General features: G+C 39.2%; 1 protein-coding gene across 4 annotated transcripts in view; it reads left to right on the top strand.

The window, feature by feature from the left end:
• Positions 1-403: 403 nt before the first annotated feature.
• ATP8B4 (ATPase phospholipid transporting 8B4 (putative)) overlaps positions 404-19,690 on the top strand; it is a 283,123-nt gene continuing 263,836 nt past the window's right edge. For 2 of the 4 annotated variants that reach the window (XM_070377881.1, XM_070377878.1), the window contains exons 1-3: positions 4,950-5,030; positions 5,808-5,973; positions 17,532-17,599. In XM_070377881.1, the coding sequence (XP_070233982.1) occupies positions 17,572-17,599 (28 nt within the window). In that variant the 5' untranslated portion in view covers positions 4,950-5,030; positions 5,808-5,973; positions 17,532-17,571. Of the gene's footprint in view, positions 561-4,945; positions 5,031-5,807; positions 5,974-17,531; positions 17,600-19,690 lie in introns of those variants that run through there. The other 2 variants (XM_070377880.1, XM_070377879.1) reach the window with 2 other exon arrangements.

Below are 19,690 nucleotides of genomic sequence, written 5' to 3'. Positions count from 1 at the left end.
TTGAGGGTTGATAAAAGTTTGATAATTCGAAGCCATGGTGACCCCTTTCCTTATCTGCTTCTGTTCTTCTGAACTCTTGATTCATACAGAAGAAGCAATCCTGGGGAAGCCAGCCTCTAGGGAGCTCCCTTTTGTTTTTCCAAGATTAACCAGTTCTGCCCTGGGAGTAGTAACAGGCAACTCTTCCAGGAGAAACTCTTCTGGGCTTTTGGTATGTTGCCAAGGACCGTTTTTTGCTCCCTCTGTGCTTCACTGGTAGTGAGGCTGCTTCCCTGCAACTCCTTCCTCCTTTTCTGATGAGATGCTACTTCTGATCTACCCTCGAGCAGCTTCCGGTAGTGGTAAGCGGCCAAGAGTGTTTTTCCGGGAGTTGATCTCAGATTTTCAAGAATGTCCCCTAGAGACCCAGTTTGTTTTCTATGTAATTACTAGAGCTTTCAGAATAGCCTGGCTTTTCTCATTGTTCTCACTGATATGGTCACGGAATGGGTACCTGTTTGATCTTGCTGCATTGCTGGGAAATCTCCCTTTTGTGGGGAGAGGCTTAGGTCCAGGCTGAGGTGAGTCTGGGGAGCGCTGAAGGGTTGCTGGGACCAAGAGAGAGTTAGCTCTGCCTCCTTTGGTGCTTTTTGTTTCTCTTCTCTGGGTTACTCTTTTGTTTTTATTTTCTGTGTGTTGAAGTTTAGCAAACAGTCATTATTCTCCTCTCATTAAAGAATAATTTTGGGGGGAGGTTAGTTGGATTTGGAAAATAGGACATTTTCTTTTTTTCCTTTGAAGTTCAAATGTTGATTCTGTTAGCATCATCTATTACATGGCTAGTGGAGAAGCGTCAGTGCAGCATTTTTTCTTGGTTTCTGGATACTTGTCACTTCCTTTGACCACAGTTGGTTTTAGATTTTTTTTTTCCCCCCAGAGGGCTCATAACTGATGCACCTACTCAAGATATTGTTCATTTTATGATCAATTCTTCCTTTGGACATAAACAGTTTGTCACTAAAGTCTCCCTCTAAGGCATAAGGGGTAGATACGTTTCTAGTACTGAGATTTCTCTGAACAGAGAAATGGATTCTTCTAGTTGTTTTGTTGATAGACATGAGGGAGTCTCATTTTCTTAGTTAACAATGAGCTGTTTTGAAGAAAAAAGAGATGAGTGAGAAACATTAAATAGAAGCTGAAAACTTATCATAAAGGAGGTGAGGAGATAGGGTTCGAGACCAGCCACCTTACCTGTGTCGTTCCCTGCCTGCCTTTACAGCGGAATGTAAATTCAGAGGGATTTTGAGACCTATATTTGTCTGTCTGGTGTTTTTATATTGTTTCATCATCATGATGCATCTTTTAAAAATGAGGAGCCAAGTGATCTTTTTGTGTTGTTGGAGGATTTTTTTATGCTCAGAAGGATTTTATTTTTTTCTTACATGATACATTAGAAATTTTCATTTAGTAGGAAAAAGAAACTTAACCTATTGTTTCAAATAAGAAACTGTTACTGTCCTTGAAATAAAACTTCTTAATGTATGTATACTAGATGGTTACAGAGCATGTATAGGAATCAGATGCTAGTATTTGCTTTCAGGATTTCTCAAGAGATGTCAAGGAAAATACCGTAACCTCAAAATGCTCCATGTTTGTAGCGCATGCCTCAAGTCTTACTTCTTGGCAATATTGACAAATAATATTCTAATTAAATGTTAAATATAAACACTAAGTATTAATCATTGTATTTTTGGAAACAGTCCTTCCTTAATTTGAGGCTTCCTTTTTCTTTTCTCCCCTTCTTCACTCAGTGTTAGTTTGCTGAGCACCTGCCTACCCTGCACCAGCCTCTGTGCTGGATGCCCTGAAGAAGAGGGTGTAGGAGGAAAACTACAGCATTTTGTTTCCGTGTATCTTTCTCAGAACCTTCTTTTGATGTTGGGTGTTCCCTAGGACCTTGTCCTCGTCTTCTCCCTGACTCATCCTCACCCGCTGGCCTCTCCTCACTTCTCTTCGTTCTTCTTTCTGAATGAGATCATTCATCCCCCATGACTTCAGTGCTTCCTTATATGTTGATGATTCCAAGTCTACAAATCGGTCTCTTCTCTTTTGTGCTGAGGATATTTTCAGTGATCAAGAGGCGTTTCAAGCCTAGTGTGCTCAAAGTGAACTTAACTATTGCCGCACCTCAGTTCCTGCTCCTGCTCCCCTACCTTCTCCTTTCACTGCTCTGTTGTCATTTTCATTAGTTATCCTCTCTTGTCCTGAGCCAAAAGCTCAGAAGTCATCCCAGATTCTTTCTTGTTTTGTGCCCCAGCATATGGACCATTTTTAACATTTGTCAACTTCAACTGCAGACACATTTCTAGAATCCAACTCCATTGCCTGTTGTCATTATCCCCCATCTCTTGCCATTCCTGTTCTTGGCTGTGAGAGTAAAACCTTCCTAAAAACTCTGTCAGCTTGCACTCACACAGAGGGACATGAGGAAGCAATGACAGTGAACAAAGGAGCCTAGATTCTAAGCATACCTTTCTGCAGAGAGAACACTTTTGCCTCCCCAATACCTGAGGATCTATCAGGATCTTGACTGTAACAATGTCCTGTGTCAGTTCATCTATCAAATGGGAGAACAACAGTTCCTGCCCATAATATTTTGGTGAGGATTAAATGAGAGGTTACATTTAACAAGTGCTTAGCATGAGGCTAGGTACTTAGTAGATGGGAGTGATGATGCTGACAATGATGACTTCTTTCAGACTCCATCTCTTACCTATCTTGCCAGCCCCCTCACACCACACTCCTCCATGCTCCCTGTAATCTGGTTCCATGACTGTCACTGCTCCCTTTCACAATACTTGATCTTTCCACTTGCTGTTCTTTTTGCCTGTACTTACCTTGTTTTATTGAGCAAACTCAGGACTTGACTGGGAATTACCATGTGTGAGATCATAGCTGACTGTGTGAGATCATAGCTGACTCTGCAAAGCAGGCTTGGTGACTCCCTTTCCTCTGTCTCCATGGTTCTCAGTCCCTTCTTCTGACATAGACCTGCAATATTGAACTTTCTATGTTTATGATCTCATCTACCCCAGACTCCTGGCTTTTGAAGAAATGATCCTTGCCTCCCTCTACCCAGCCCAAGTTTGATGTAGAACAGGTGTCTGATAAGTGTTGGATGACTGAATGTCAGTAGAGATACTCTCAAATTTGATAGGAGGTTTTCTACATATATAGAGTTAAGGATATATTTAAGAAAAATTAAAGTAATAGCTTTCCTTTCTTGAGTGTTTAACTTTGTATCAAGAGGCACTGTGCTAATTTTTTTTTTTTTTTTTACAGGCATGACCTCAGTTTGTTAAATGATCCCATGAGTTAGCTGATTGTCTCTGTTTACAGATGAGAAAACCAGGGCTTAGAATGGAGGGGAACTTGCTGGAAGGAGAGAACTAACAGGATCAAACCTGGTCCTCTGGCTCTAGGCTAATGGAGAAGGGGAAAGAAGAAGGGGAAAGAAGAAGCCGGGGGAGGCATGTTTGATAGAGAAAGGGCAGGATGAGGAAAAGGTTTTGAAAATGCACAAGAGAGGCAGTGAGAGCAGATGAGGAAAGGATGAGAAAGGAAAGAGAAAAGGAAACTGTTGGAAAATAAGCAGGACATAAACAAGAGGAAAAAGGAAGCAGGGTTCCCACCACTTTAGTATTCTGTGGCTGGGTAACAGCTGCACGCCTAACAGAATATAAACAGACTTCAGTGTCGACATAATAACTCACAACACCATCAATCTGATATATATTATATGGGAAATAAAATACTTTATTGTTGAGGCATGGTAATTAGATATAATTGGTGGGCAGTTTATACATTTGGCTGTGCTAACCATCACTTTGACAAACACATACACAGACTGGCTTAAATTTTTTTGCTTTTATTTTTTCCCAGTATCTTTGCTCTGCAAGCACTATGGGTGCTGGCAGTTGTCACTGACACCAAATATGATGAGAACATTATCTATACCTCCTACTCTCACTTCATAGTCAAAGCTGCACACATGTAGGACTGAGGCCTGGGCTTATTCTTTACTTTATCCATCGTTGTTCTAACCTCCCAAGGCTGAGATTTCCCTTTTGGACCAAAAATATCCCTTCCCTGGAGTCTCAGAGATGTGTTCCCTCCCTGACCCCATCCCTTAGAGGCCCAGAGCAGGGGGAATATTCTTGGGCTGATAGGCAGTGTTGCCAGCATATATGATTGCAAGGCTACCATGTCCAGAGGTGGGAGGACTCGCTGAAGCTTTGCTTTTGAGCTTCTGGGAACCTAGGGCCAGAGGGAGAATAGGGGCAGGGGCAGGACCAGAGAAGGTGGACAGCAGAGGAGGAAAGAAGGGGCTAACTCCCTAATCCTGCCATCCCACTTCCCATCCTTAGGCCCCCACTATTGCTCAAGTTGGAGAAGGCAATGGCACCCCACTCCAGTACTCTTGCCTGGAAAATCTCATGGACGGAGGAGCCTGGTGGGCCGCAGTCCATGGGGTCGCTAAGAGTTGGACAAGACTCAGCGACTTCACTTTCACTTTTCCCTTTCATGCATTGGAGAAGGAAATGGCAACCCACTCCAGTGTTCTTGCCTGGAGAATCCCAGGGACAGGGGAGCCTTGTGGGCTGCCGTCTATGGGGTTGCACAGAGTTGGACACGACTGAAGCGACTTAGCAGCAGCAGCAGCATTGCTCAAGCAGAGGGGTTCTCCCGCTCACCTAAGCCTCAGCCCTCCCCTCTCTCTTGGTGGATTAGTCTTTAGAAAGGAGGTGGGTTGGGTTAGAAGGCAAGTGGCTTAGTGAGAAAATGAAAGAGAAGGAAACAGGGAAAGGAAACTGAGAGAGTGAAAGCAGAGAAAAGGGGAGGGAGTAGGAGGAGAGAAGACAGATGGGGAGGAAGGAAGGAGGGGGAGGGATCACATTTTTATGGAGTGAGCTGTATATTCTCGCTACAGCCCTGGGAGGAAGGCATTATTTCTTCTTTTTTACAGATTCGGAGAGTGAGTCTTAGGAAGGGTAAGTGACCTGGTCAAAGTGACGCTAGATAGAAAGTGGCTGAGCTCGGATTGGGGTCTGCTCTCCAGAAAGTGTCTCCTGTTCAGGACATGCCTCCCAAGAGGAAGAGGAGGCAGAGCTGGGGAGAGAGGGAGGCAAGAACAGAATGGAGACAGGAGAACAGACGGGTGGGGGGGCTAGAGACCTCACAGGGGTGAGGGCTGAGTCGGGCTCCTTGAAGCTCTCTGGGGTCTTGTTGCTGAGTCCTGACAACTGGAGAGGATGCACTGCTCAAAGGATGTAGAGGATCCTCCTCAGGCACACCCCTGTTCCTCCCTTGACCCTGAGATGAAGCCAGGCTGAGGGTGCTCCCTGGCAGCACTCTGGCGAGAAAGGAGAGCGGCCAGGAATCTGCTTGCCCTACTCTCCTGGCTTCAGCTGCTCCTCCTGTCCCTTCTCCAACTGCTCCACCCCTTCCTTTCCCCTTTCTTTTCCAGTCTCCTCTGATTCCTTTGTCTTGCTATCCCCTTTCCTCATATTTTCATTCTCTCTTCCCACTGGTTTTATTCCCTCAATCTATCGCTATGGCCCTGGATCCCCACTGTAAATACATCTTCTCTTTAAAGCCTCATTACCCAGTTGCAGTTACCTCCTTTGCTGCAGAATGTCTTACAGGAGTTACACTTACTGTCCTCATTTTATCCTAATGTTTATTTAGACATTTTGACAGAGGAAGTTCAGAGGACTGCCTTCAAGATAGCTATATAATGAGCTTCCTTTTCCCATTGACCTGTCCAGGTATGTTCTGAGGCTTAGACAGCTTACCTGCCCTGGATTCTGTAATGCTGGTGGAAAAAGCAGGAATCCAAGGTCAGTTTCTTTGACTCCAAAAGACAAGCTTGCAGCTACCACATCCTGCTGCCCCTTGAGCAGATCAGCTGGCCCTGCCCTTGGTGGCCTGTTGGTGAGTTCATTATGGCCAGGGTGGGTCATTTGTCCTGTATACTTTAGACCATAAGTCAACAGCATACCAAAAACAGATCTACATTTCTGGGGCAGAGTAATATAGCTCAGGAGACAGATGATCTAGACAGATGAACCACAATTTATTAATTGAAAATGTACAATGTAACTGTCAGGAGGACCAGAATGTTCACTTCAGCATGCATGGCTAGTGTATTCTTTCCCTGTAGGCAGACTTCTGTGGGAAAGCAAGTTATTATCAGCAGGTTGCTTGGTGATTGTGGAATTGGAGCAAGGGGAATTAACTATAATAACCTGATTGTTGAATGGCCTCCGATCTTTAAAGAGAAACTCCATTTTAATCCTTTGCTTAAAGTGTTGAGTCACCTGTACCCTAGTGTACCCATTTTAATTGTAAAGTAAGGACCTCTGTGAGGAATCATAATATGACCCGTACGCCCCCTTATGCAGACAGCTGCTTGAGTAGCATTTCCAACTTGGATGTCTTTTTATGGCCCTTAATCTCAAGGTATCTGAAATCAACTTCTTATTTTCCCTAAACAAACTGGAATTTTCTTTTGACTTTGCCATTTTTTTTCTATTAGAAGAATTAAATTTTCTGACCAAGATTCAAAACCTGAACTTGAAATTAAAAAAAAAAAGAAATCAAATTCTTCATGCAAGCATCACTCTCAATCTTTTCCAAAAGAGTACTCACATAAATGAATTAATATAGGTAAAGTGCCTAGCTATTATTTGGGTTACATTTCTCTCTCTTCCTACTTTCCCCAGACCTGTCTTTCTTATAAAAATCCAGCAAGACTTTGACACATGAAAACCACCATCTTAACCCCTTGCACGAGATGAAGGCAAGGGTAAGATAAAACCTATTCAGCGACTTACCTTCTTCCACTTCTTCTGCTTTGGGTGATTTCAAAAAAGGAACAATGTTTTTATGTAAATAATGTTTGCTCTAGCACTTGTAAATGGTTGAATTTCAAAATCCTAAACTATATTTTATTTTAGCAAATCCTTCTTTATCACTTTTTTTTTTTTTTTTTCAGTCTATTTCCTTAGACTCTCACTGATCTGAAAGTTCAGTAGAAGATGGCTTTTTCTTTTCTCTAACATCAGTGAGTGTCAGCTGGGGTATTTTGGTGAATTGATAAATATAAGACAATAAAAGAACTAAATTTTACTTCCTCAAATTTACACTAGGATCTGATATATTACTATGAATACTCCCATTAGATCTATCTGGGTTGCTGTTATTATAAAGAAAAGATTAGATTGGAGGAAACGTGGACTTGAAATCTTAATTTTTGTTATAACCACATGTTTTAGAGGGTAAAAACACTTGGATAAGATCATTAATAAGGAACAATTTTCACAAACCTCAGAGAAGTGTTTAATTCATACAACAGTGATTATATTATCACTCTGCATTAAATATGAAATAGAGCATATTTTCTACAAAGGCAAAAATGACTAAATTAAAAAAGATTCATTATATTAAAAATAAAAAGTTTTAAAGATATTTTGGAAGGTGTTATTAGAGAAATTAAAAGCATTGAAATAATTGTAAGGCTTAAAGGTAATTTTAGAAAGGATATGGTTTTGCTTTATGCTTAATTGTCTGGGGATTTTAAAATGAAAAGTGCTTGTAGGAAGGTCTAAAATAAGAGATGGAAGGGGTTACATGGATATTTTCTCTTTAGTTACCTTTGTATTGCACAAATATATATTAAGTTCATCCTGTGTACTGGCTATCTGTTAGTGCTAATCCCTCAAAGCAATCTAGCAAACCAAGAAGGAGAAAGGAAGAAAATGTTGGCCAGTGGCCAGTACTCCTAATAACTTCCTGAGAGATTAAATTTCTTCTAGCCTGCATTCTCATTGGCACCTGTCAGGGTGGAGAGTCCCTTTTGCCATCCTGCTTAAAGAACTGTTCTTCCTTTTACCTGCTCGAGGGACTCTGAGCTCGTGAAAACAGAATATGTTAACTTAGTCTCCAGAGAGTTTTCAAGCCCTAACAAGTTGACTTAGAACTTTCTGATGAGCCTTAAAACCCATTGGCCAGATGGGGCCATCAGATCGAGGTGTCATTGTCACTGAATCCATTCATCCTTTCCTATGTCCACATTTTGTATCTGTTGTGAAATTTTGTTGGAACAAAAATAGCTCCTCATGGATAAAAACCTACTTTTGTCCATGTTTTTCTCACAGAAAGTCTTTTCCTCAAAAAAAAAAAAAAAAAAAAATCCTTTTTGTGCATCTTCTTTTAGAGTCAGGGTGCTTCCTCTTGCCCTTCTCCTCCCAGAGATTTGCAAATTTCCTTCTCCTTTCTCATGCTATTCAGTTTGCCTGCAACACTCTTCCTATTGCTAACCAAACACTTCTCATTCTTTGAGGTTCTTCCTAGGTTGGAGGTGGGGTTACACAGGAGAATAGAAACCAGCCAGAGAGAGAGTGGCCAAGAAAGCCACAAAGTTCCCAGTTTGGGAGAATCTAAAACTGTCTTGAACTTGGAGTTGGGGTCTAGGAAGAGAGAGTTGCTAAAAGGAAAATGCCTTTAGTATCAGGAAGCTCTTACTTCATTCCTCATAGAAACTGAGAAATTCATTCTTTCATTTAGCAGACATTTATTGAGCACTGCTGCATGCCAGTCATGCATTTAATACGGAAGATACAACTATGGTCCAGACAGATCAGTTCTCTGCCCCACTGGAGTTTGTAGACTAAGGGAAAAACAGCTAATGTGATAGGCAAATAAATTCTAAAATTATAGGGGCTCTGAGATGATAAGTTCTTGATTCTATGGGAGCACATAGGAAGTGGTCTTATCTCTGATTTGGGGAGCCAGGGGAGAACTCCTATAAGTGCTAGGAGTGCAGTTTGAGTTGATATTGAAAAGATAGGTACAAATTAGTCAGGTGTAAGGATTGACCATGGGTATTAGATTATGACTGACAGAGGAAAGAACATGAATCATGGCCCTCAAATGGAAAAAGCTGAGTTGAGTATTTCTGTAGTATAGACATGAGAGGGTGTGAGGAGGAATGGGGACTGTAAGGAGAGTGATGAGAAATCAGAGTAGAAAGACTAGCAGGGTCCAGGTTGCAGAGGGGCCACGGAATCACGTGGAATTTGATCTTTTTATTTTTTTAAGGCCAATAGGAGGTGATTAAAAGGTTTTAAGTAGGTGTGTGACATAATGCTGTTTAACTTTTATCAATATCACTCTGGCTTCAGTGAGGACCCAAGTCTATGGGTGGTCAGGGCTGGAACAGGGAAACCTATTAATGAAGGAATGCAGGGGAAAGCAGTAACTGGTCAGCCGGCCTGTCCTGGAGGCGTCTGCTGCCTAGGGCTGGGGCACAGTGAGGGGAGGGGAGGATTGTTTTAGGCAGCCTTGTAGCAGTTCGTAGAAGCCATTGGAAGAGGAACAGAAGAGTTATTGATGGGTCGTATTGGAGGACCTCTCTTGGCTTCTCACAGCATCCAGCAGTAGTAACCTCATCTTCATGTTGGATTCATCAATATTAGTGACTTGTTCCTGGAAAAGCAGTGGGTCTTAGAAAGTGTTAATGGCCCTACATGTCAGGGACACCTTGCGGTGGGTGTTATTCCCTCAGCACTGCTGAGGCTATGGCTTTTCCTGGCTGTAGTGAATGGGAACTTATAAATCTAGGTGCACAACAGGGAGAAATGCTAATGGTTCAGGCTTTTTAGATTCTAGAAATTGATAGTGGAGAAATAGGTGTTGATGAAATTCCTCTGCATCCTCCTTTCTTGTAACTGCTAAGCCATAAGCATTGCTCTTCCTCTTTTCTGGTCTCTAGTTGAGTGACCAGCTTCTTCTTTCGTGGGTGTTTAATGCATCCTGCCACACCACATCTTTGAGCACAAACAAACAAGTCATTTCTCTTGCTAACCTAGGGAATATGAATTCAGAAGCTCTCCTTACTGTCATGTGTTTGCAGAGGTGTCTGAGTTCATGTCCATGGTCTACGGGGCTGACGTTGTTTGCCCTTTATTTATTCGTTCTAAATCCTTAATGGAGTTTGCCATATGAAAAAATTGAGACCACATGTAGGGGAAAAAATGAAACATAATATTATTCTGCCCTCTATTTATTTCTAAATAATTTTATTTTTTCTTCCAATTTTATTGAGAAGTAATGGACGTATAGTGCTGTGTAAGTTTAAGGTGTATAGCATGACTGGACCTACATCGTGAAATGATTACCAAAATAAGTTTAATGAACACTCATAATTTCATATAGATAAATTATTTTTGTTGTGATGAGAACTCATAGGATTTACCCTCTTAATGACTTTTGTACGTAACATACACTACTGTTATATTGATCATGGTTGCGCTTTACATGCCTAGTACTTATCTTCTGACTGGAAGTTTGTATGTTTTAATCACCTTCATCCAATTCCCCCTTCCCACCCCTTGTCTGTGGTAATAACAAATCTGATCTCTTTTTCTATGAGTTTGTTACTTGTTTTTTGAGGTGTAATTAACCTATAACACTATAGTAGTTCCTGGTGCACAACACAGTGATTCAATATTTCTATACAAAGTGATCACCAGGATAAGTCTCGTTACCATCTGTCACCATGCAGAGATATTATGTTATTAGTACTATGTGCCCCACACAGTGCATCTCATTCTCATGGTTCATTTGTTTAGTCACTGGAAGTTTACACTTCTTAATCTCCCTATTTCACTCGTTCTCCTTCCCCCTGTCTCCCCATCCCTGCAACCACCTGTTTGTTCTCTGTATATGTGTTTCTGTTTTGTTTTATTTATCCATTTGTTTTGTTTTTTAGATTCCACGTATAAGTGAAACCATACAGTGTTTGTCTTTCTGTTCTTTCACTTAGCATAATGCCCTCCAGGTCCATCTGTGTCATCAAAACTGACAAGATTTCTTTTTTTTATGGCTGAACAGTATTTAATTGTTTATATACACCACACCTGTATCCATTCATCAGTGGGTACTTAGGTTGCTTCCATATCTTGGCTATTTGCTTCCATATCTTGGCTATTGTAAATACTACTGTGATGAACATGGGGGTGCTTAATGTCCTTTTGAGTTAGTATTTTTATTTGGAAAAATACCCCAAAGTGAAATTGCTGGATCTTATGGTAGTTCTACTTTTACTTTTTTGAGGAATCTCCATATTGTTTTCCATAGTGCAAGTTCATAAGAAAACTCTTTTCTCTGCATCCTTGCCAACACTTTCTATGTGTCATCATTTTGATAATAGCCATCTGACATGTGTGAAGTGGTATCTCATTGTAGTTTTTAAAAAATTTAGTTGATTTGTAATGTAATTTTTACAGTATAGCAAAGTCCAGTTTTATATATATACACATATACACATTCTTTCTTATATTCTTTTCTGTTATGGTTTATCACAGGATATTGAGTATAGTTCTCTATATGCCTGCCAATGCAGGAGACATAAGAATTGTGGGTTTGATCCCTGAGTTGGGAAGATCCCCTGGAGGAGGGCATGGCAACTCACTCTAGTATTCTTGCCTGGACAATCCTGTGGACAGAGGAGCCTGGCAGGCTACAGTCCATGGGGTCACAGAGAGTTGGACATGACAAGTGGCTTAGCCGGCACACATACTGTAGGATCTTGTTTATCTATTGTGTATATAATAGCTTGCTCTGCTGACTTCAAATTCCCAATCCATCTCTCGTCAACTCCCTTCACCACTGGCAACCACAAGCTTGATTTTTATATCTGTGAGTCTGTTTCTTAGCTAAGTTCGTTTGTATCATATTTTAGATTCCACATATACATGGTATTATGTTATTTGTCTTTCTCTTTCTAATTTAGTTAGTATGATACTCTCTGGATCCATCCATGTTGTGGCAAATGACATTCTTTTTTATGACTGAGTAGTATTCCATTGTATGTATTATGTGTGTGTGTATACACACACACACACACACACAGTGCATCTTCTTTATCCATTCATTTTTCAGTGAACATTTAGGTAATTTCCCTATGTCTTGGCTATTGTCAGTGTTGCTGCAATGAACATTGGGGTGCGTCTCATTGTAGTTTTGTATTACTCTGCTGATTAGTGATGTTGAGCATCTTTCTTATGTATCCATTTGCCATCCATATGTATTTTTTGGAAAAATGTCTCTTTGGGTCTTCTGATCATTTTTTAGTGGGGTTGGGTTTTTTTTTTTGATGTTGAGTTGTACGAGTTCTTTTTTTTTAAATTTTATTTTATTTTTAAACTTTACAATATTGTATTAGTTTTGCCAAATATTGAATCCGCCACAGGTATACATGTGTTCCCCATCCTTAACCCTCCTCCCTCCTCCCTCCCCATACCATCCCTCTGGGTCGTCCCAGTGCACCAGCCCCAAGCATCCAGTATCGTGCATCGAACCTGGACTGGCGACTCGTTTCATTCATGATATTATACGTATTTCAATGCCATTCTCCCAAATCTTCCCACCCTCTCCCTCTCCCACAGAGTCCATAAGTTCTTTGTATATTTTGGATGTTAACTCCTTATCAGATGTATCATTTGCAAATATCTTCCCAAATGCAGTAGGTGGCCTTTTTGTTTTGTTGATAGTTTCCTTCACTGTGCAAGTATTTTAGTTTGATGTAGTCCCATTTTTCTTATGTTTTTCTTGCTTACTTCATACATATACTTTTATATATTATGTAGCACATATACATTGGAGAAGGCAATGGCAACCCACTCCAGTGTTCTTGCCTGGAGAATCCCAGGGATGGTGGAGCCTGGTGGGCTGCCGTCTATGGGGTCACACAGAGTCGGACACAACTAAAGTGACTTAGCAGCAGCAACACATATACACACACACACACATATATGTACACCACACACACATACTTTTTCAGATTCTTTCCCCTGATAGGTTATTACATAATATTGAGTATAGTTCCTTGTGCTATACAGTAGGTTCTTGTCGGCTACCTGTTTTATACAGAGTGTGTATATCTTGGAGAAGAAAATGGCACTCCACTCCAATATTCTTGCCTGGAGAATCCCATGGACTGAGGAGCCTGGTCCACAGGGTCGCAGAGAGTTGGACACAACTGAGCATGTGTGTCTGTTAACCCCACCTCCTAATATATCCGTTTCACTACCCCCTCTCCCATTTGGCAATCATAAGTTTGTTTGCTCTCTTTGTGAGTCTCTTTCTTTTTGGAAATAAGATCATTTGTGTCTTTTAAAATTTTAGATTCTATGTGGAAATAATGTTTGTATGATTTTTGTCTTTGGCTTACTTTACTTAGTACGTGGTACTCTTTAGGTACATCCATGTTGCTGCATATGGGCATTATTTCATTCTTTCTTATGGCTGAGTAATATTCCATACACACACACATGCACATCACATCTTTATTCATTCATCTGTCAATGGACATTTGGTTTGCTTTCATGTCTTGACTATTGTAAATAGTGCTGCAGTGAACATTGGGGTGCATGTATCTTTTTGAATTATGCCCAGGAGTTGGATTGCAGGATCATAGGGTAGCTCTATTTTTAGCTCTTAGATGAACCTCTATATTGTTCTCCATAGTGGAGAGGGTTCCTTTTTCTCCATACCCTCTCTAGCATTTATTATTTATAGACTTTTTGATGATGGCTATTTTGACTAGTGTGAGGTGATACCTCATTGTAATTTTCATTGGCATTTCTCTTATAGTTAGCAATGTTGAGCAGCTTTTCATTTGTCTTTTTAATCACGATGGTGTGATCACTGACCTAGAGCCAGACATCCTGGAATGTGAAGTCAAGTGGGCCTTAGAAAGCATCACTATGAACAAAGCTAGTGGCGGTGATGGAATTCCAGTTGAGCTATTCCAAATCCTGAAAGATGATGCTGTGAAAGTGCGGCACTCAATATGCCAGCAAATTTGGAAAACTCAGCAGTGACCACAGAACTGGAAAAGGTTAGTTTTCATTCCAATCCCAAAGAAAGGCAATGCCAAAGAATGCTCAAACTACCGCACAATTGCACTCATCTCACACGCTAGTAAAGTAATGCTCAAAATTCTCCAAGCCAGGCTTCAGCAATATGTGAACTGTGAACTTCCAGATGTTCAAGCTAGTTTTAGAAAAGGCAGAGGAACCAGAGATCAAATTGCCAACATCCGCTGGATCATGGAAAAAGCAAGAGAGTTCCAGAAAAGCATCTATTTCTGCTTTATTGACTATGCCAAAGCCTTTGACTCTGTGGATCACAATAAACTGTGGAAAATTCTGAAAGAGATGGGAATACCAGACCACCTGATCTGCCTCTTGAGAAATTTGTACGCAGGTCAGGAAGAAACAGTTAGAATTAGACATGGAACAACAGACTGGTTCCAAATAGGAAAAGGAGTTCGTCAAGGCTGTATATTGTCACCATGTTTATTTAACTTATATGCAGAGTACATCATGAGAAATGCTGGACTGGAAGAAACACAAGCTGGAATCAAGATTGCCGGGAGAAATATCAATAACCTCAGATATGCAGATGACACCACCCTTATGGCAGAAAGTGAAGAGGAACTCAAAAGCCTCTTGATGAAAGTGAAAGTGGAGAGTGAAAAAGTTGGCTTAAAGCTCAACATCCAGAAAATGAAGATCATGGCATCCGGTCCCATCACTTCATGGGAAATAGATGGGCAAACAGTGGAAACAGTGTCAGACTTTATTTTTCTGGGCTCCAAAATCACTACAGATGGTGACTGCAGCCATGAAATTAAGAGATGCTTACTCCTTGGAAGGAAAGTTATGACCAACCTAGATAGCATATTCAAAAGCAGAGACATTACTTTGCCAACAAAGGTTCGTCTAGTCAAGGCTATGGTTTGTCCTGTGGTCATGTATGGATGCGAGAGTTGGACTGTGAAGAAGGCTGAGCACCGAAGAATTGATGCTTTTGAACTGTGGTGTTGGAGAAGACTCTTGAGAGTCCCTTGGACTGCAAGGAGATCCAACCAGTCCATTCTGAAGGAGATCAGCCCTGGAATTTCTTTGAAATGAATGATGCTAAAGCTGAAACTCCAGTACTTTGGCCACCTCATGCGAAGAGTTGACTCATTGGAAAAGACTCTGATGCTGGGAGGGATTGGGGGCAGGAGGATAAGGGGACGACAGAGGATGAGATGGCTGGATGGCATCACTGACTTGATGGACGTGAGTCTGAGTGAACTCCGGGAGTTGGTGATGGACAGGGAGGCCTGGTGTGCTGCAATTCATGGGGTCGCAAAGAGTCGGACACGACTGGGTGACTGATCTGATCTGATCTGATGACTTCAGTTTTCTTAAATTTACCAAGACTTCCTTTGTTGTCCAGGATGTGATCTGTTCTGGAGAATGTTCCATATGCACTTGAAAAGAAGATACATTTTTCTGATTTTGGATGGAATGCTCTATAAATGTCAATTAGATCTATCTGTTCTAATGTGTCTTTTAAAGCCTGTGTTTCCTTATTGATTTTCTGTCTGGATGATGTTTCTATTGATTTAAGTGGAATGCTAAAGTCCTCCACCAAGGTGCTACTGTCAATTTTCCTTTTATGTCTGTTAACATTTGCTGAATATATTGAGGTGCTCCTGTGTTGGGTGCATATATAATTGTTATATCTTCTTCTATTGATCCCTTGACTATTATGTAATGTCCTTTTTGTGTCTTATAACAGTCTTTATTTTAATGTCTATATTGTCTGATAGGAGTACTGCTACTCTAGCTTTCCTTTGATTTCCATTTGCATAGAATACAGTTTTCTATCCCCTCACTTTGAGTCTGTATGTGTCTCTAGATCTGAAGTGGGTCTCTTACAGACAACATATATATGGATCTTGTTTTTGTATTAATTCAGCCAGCCTATGTCTTTTGGTTGGAGCATTTAATCTATTTACATTTGAGATAATTATTGATATGTATGTTCTTATTGCCATTTTAAAGTTGTTTGATTTTGTAGGACTTTTTAAATTCCTTTTCTCTTTTGTTTAGTTCTCTTGTGATTTGATAACTATCTTTAGTGTTGTGTTTGGATCCTTTTTCTTTTCTGTGTGTTTATCTATTATAGATTTTTTGTTTATGGTTACCATGAGGTTTTGATGTAGCAGTCTATATGTATACATGATTGTTTTAAGTTGCTAGTTTCTTAATTTAAAATGCATTTCAAGTATCCTGCATTTGTACTTTCCTCTGCTCACAATTACTGTTTTGACATCATATTTGTGTGTAGATGATTTCCTACTTTTACTATATGTTTACATTTATTAGTGAGCTTTACCATTTTGTAATTTTCTTGTTTCTAATTGTGGCCTTTTCTTTTATGCTTAAAGAATTGCTTTAGCATTTGTGGTAACACTTGTTTGATGGTGCTGAATTCTTTTAGCTTTTGTTTGTCTATAAAGCTTTTGATTTCTCCATTAATTCTGAATGAGAGTCATGCTGAGCAAAGTATTCTTGGTTTTAGGTTTTTCCCTTTCTTTGCTTTTAATATATCAAGTCACTCCCTTCTGGCTTGTACAGTTTCTGCTAAAAAATCAAGTGATAGTCTTATGGGGATTCCCTTGTTTATTATTTGTTGCTTTTCCTTTCTTGCTTTTAATGTTTTCTCTGTCCTTAGTTTTTGTCAATTTGATTACTGTCTGTCTAGGCATGTTCCTCCTTCATTTAATTCTATATGGGACCATCTGCACTTCCTGGACTTGGGTGACTCTGGAAGGAATCACACTTGGCACTTAAATAAAAGGCAGGTGTTGGAGCATCACCTTTGTAATTTTCAAATTTACAGGGTTTTGGATATATTAGAAAATTTGGCTCCATTTTAATCCCAAATTGAATTTCATGCTTGTTCTTACTTTAAGTTCCATATATCTGCTATAATACAAATAGGTAATTTTTATATAGAATTGTCTGTCTTAAAATTTTTCTTTGGAATAGAATTGATTTACAATGGTGTGTTTGTTTCAGGTGTACAACAAATTGACTTGGGTCTCTCTCTCTCTCTCTTTCTATATATGTACATATATGTGTGTGTATATATGTATGTATATACATATATACATGCATATACATATATACACACATATATACACATTTGTATATATATGTATGTATATATACACACATATATACACATTCAGTATATATATGTATGTATATATACACACACACATATATACATTCTTTTTAAAATTATTTTCCATTATAGGTTATTACAAGACATTGTACATAGTTCCATGTACTATACAGCAGATCTTTGTTGGTTATATATTTTATATATAGTAATGTGTATATTTTGATTGCAAACTCCAAATTTATCCCTTCCCCCTTTCCAATTTGGTAACCATAAGTTTGTTTTCTGTGTCTGTCTGGTTAGATTTAAGTCTCATAAATGGAGTCTGTTATTTGTTCTCTTAATGACTTCCTAGTCATCTAGATTTGACTAGGAAGAAAGTTGAATGATGGGAATTTTTGGTTAACAAGTGTTTCTCAAATACTAATGTTTTGTACATATCTCGTTTTCTTATATAGGCCAGCTGTGAGGCCTGGTGAAAAATAATCAAGTGCAATAATGTTCTGCAGTAAGAAGAAATCACTTGGTAAGTATTGAGTTCTTCAGGAGATACAAAGCAAATATGATTTTTTTAAGCATTCATTTTAATTTCAAGGAGATATGATTTATAAGCAAAAACCACATAGATCTTGAGTGTTCTCCTTGAGCTTTTTTATGACAATTTTATGTATATTTATAATTTTCAAAAAGCAAGAAACAATATTTCTATCACTCCAGGAAGTTCCTTGTGCCCCCTTTTTTCATTTTCCCTGCATTGTACACAACCACCTTCTGATTTCTATTTGGTTGATTTACCTATTTTTGAAATTAACATAAATGAAACCATGCAGCATGTATTCTTGTGTCTTCTTTCACTAAGTGTAAGGTTTTTGACATATTTCCATGTGGTTGCGTGTATCAATATTTTGTTATTCAGTTTTTCCTTGTAAAGTAGTATTCCATTGTATGATTACACCAACAATTAAAACTAAGATCATATGGTTAGAAATAATTTAGGTTCACTATGGCAAGAAACATTTGGTTTTTGGTTGAGTAATTTGTCTAGCAAAACAGTTTTAATAGTATTCTAGTGTTAAGAAATACATTATTGTGACCTGAGAGTATTAATCTTATCTTAAACCTTGTTAGTCAGTGATGTTATTGTGTAGTTTTTCCTTCAGTGGAAGTGTATTTGGTTTATTACTACTGTTTTATTTCAGACTTGTTAGAGAGGAAAGGCTGGATTAGAGTATATCTAATATTCTCCTTCTAATCCTATGTGTGACAGTTGGTTAACCTACTTTGATAGGCAGTTATTTCTTGGTGCAGTCTGTTCCCTTTTTGGACACATTCATTGCAATGTTCAGTCTCACAATGAGCTGAAATCTGTCTCAGTGTAGTTTGCACCTGTAGGTCATTAGTTATGCCCTCTGGGGCAATAGTTTCATATTTCCAGAGCTTATTTAAGAGTCTAGAATTATTGTTGTCATTTTTTCTTTTACAAATAAAGTGATTTATTTATACCTAGTCACTGGTATTACCTTAATAATGTAAACATTAGATTAACCAGTTTTGACAAGGACAAGTTTCCAACAGAATCTACTGTTGTGAGGTTTTGGTAAGTTCAGTTTCACTTTTTAAAAATAATTTCTATGTATATATGAACGCATATGTATAAAATAAGCAATTTTTTATAAATAAAATTAAGAAAATAGAAGTAACTGTAATTGGACAATCCAGAGATAACTGCTCCAGTCTGCCATGTTGTCTAGTTTAGAGGGCTCCAATCAGTGACCTCTATTAATACGTTAATGTATATTTATCCACATATCCCCAGATGGAACTATGGTGTGCATTATTTTGAAACTGGCTCTTAAATATTAATCTTGTAATCACAGATACCTTTTCTACCTTAAACTTTTCTCTATAACATGGTGTTTTCTCTATAATATTGGTGTTTTTCTTTCTGACTTACTTCACTCTGTATAATAGGCTCCAGTTTCATCCACCTCATTAGAGCTGATTCAAATGTATTCTTTTTAATGGCTGAGTAATACTCCATTGTGTATATGTACCACTGCTTTCTTATCCATTCCTCTGCTGATGGACATCTAGGTTGCTTCCATGTCCTGGCTATTATAAACAGTGCTGCGATGAACATTGGGGTACATGTGTCTCTTTCAATTTCCTCAGTGTGTATGCCCAGCAGTGGGATTGCTGGGTCGTATGGCAGTTCTATTTCCAGTTTTTTAAGGAATCTCCACACTGTTCTCCATAGTGGCTGTACTAGTTTGCATTCTCACCAACAGTGTAAGAGGATTCCCTTTTCTCCACACCCTCTCCAGCATTTATTGCTTGTAGACTTATGGATTGCAGCCATTCTGACTGGCGTGAAATGGTACCTCATAGTGGTTTTGATTTGCATTTCTCTGATAATGAGTGATGTTGAGCATCTTTTCATGTGTTTATTAGCCATCTATATGTCTTCTTTGGAGAAATGTCTGTTTAGTTCTTGGCCCATTTTTTTATTGGGTCATTTATTTTTCTGGAGTTGAGCTGCAGGAGTTGCTTGTATACTTTTGAGATTAATTCTTTGTCAGTTGCTTCATTTGCTATTATTTTCTCCCATTCTGAAGGC

This window comes from Bos mutus, chromosome 10, assembly GCF_027580195.1.
Source record: "Bos mutus isolate GX-2022 chromosome 10, NWIPB_WYAK_1.1, whole genome shotgun sequence".
NCBI lineage: Eukaryota > Metazoa > Chordata > Mammalia > Artiodactyla > Bovidae > Bos > Bos mutus.
The sequence above is the reverse complement of the archived record's forward strand: the minus strand, read 5'-3'. Positions and strand labels throughout refer to the sequence as shown.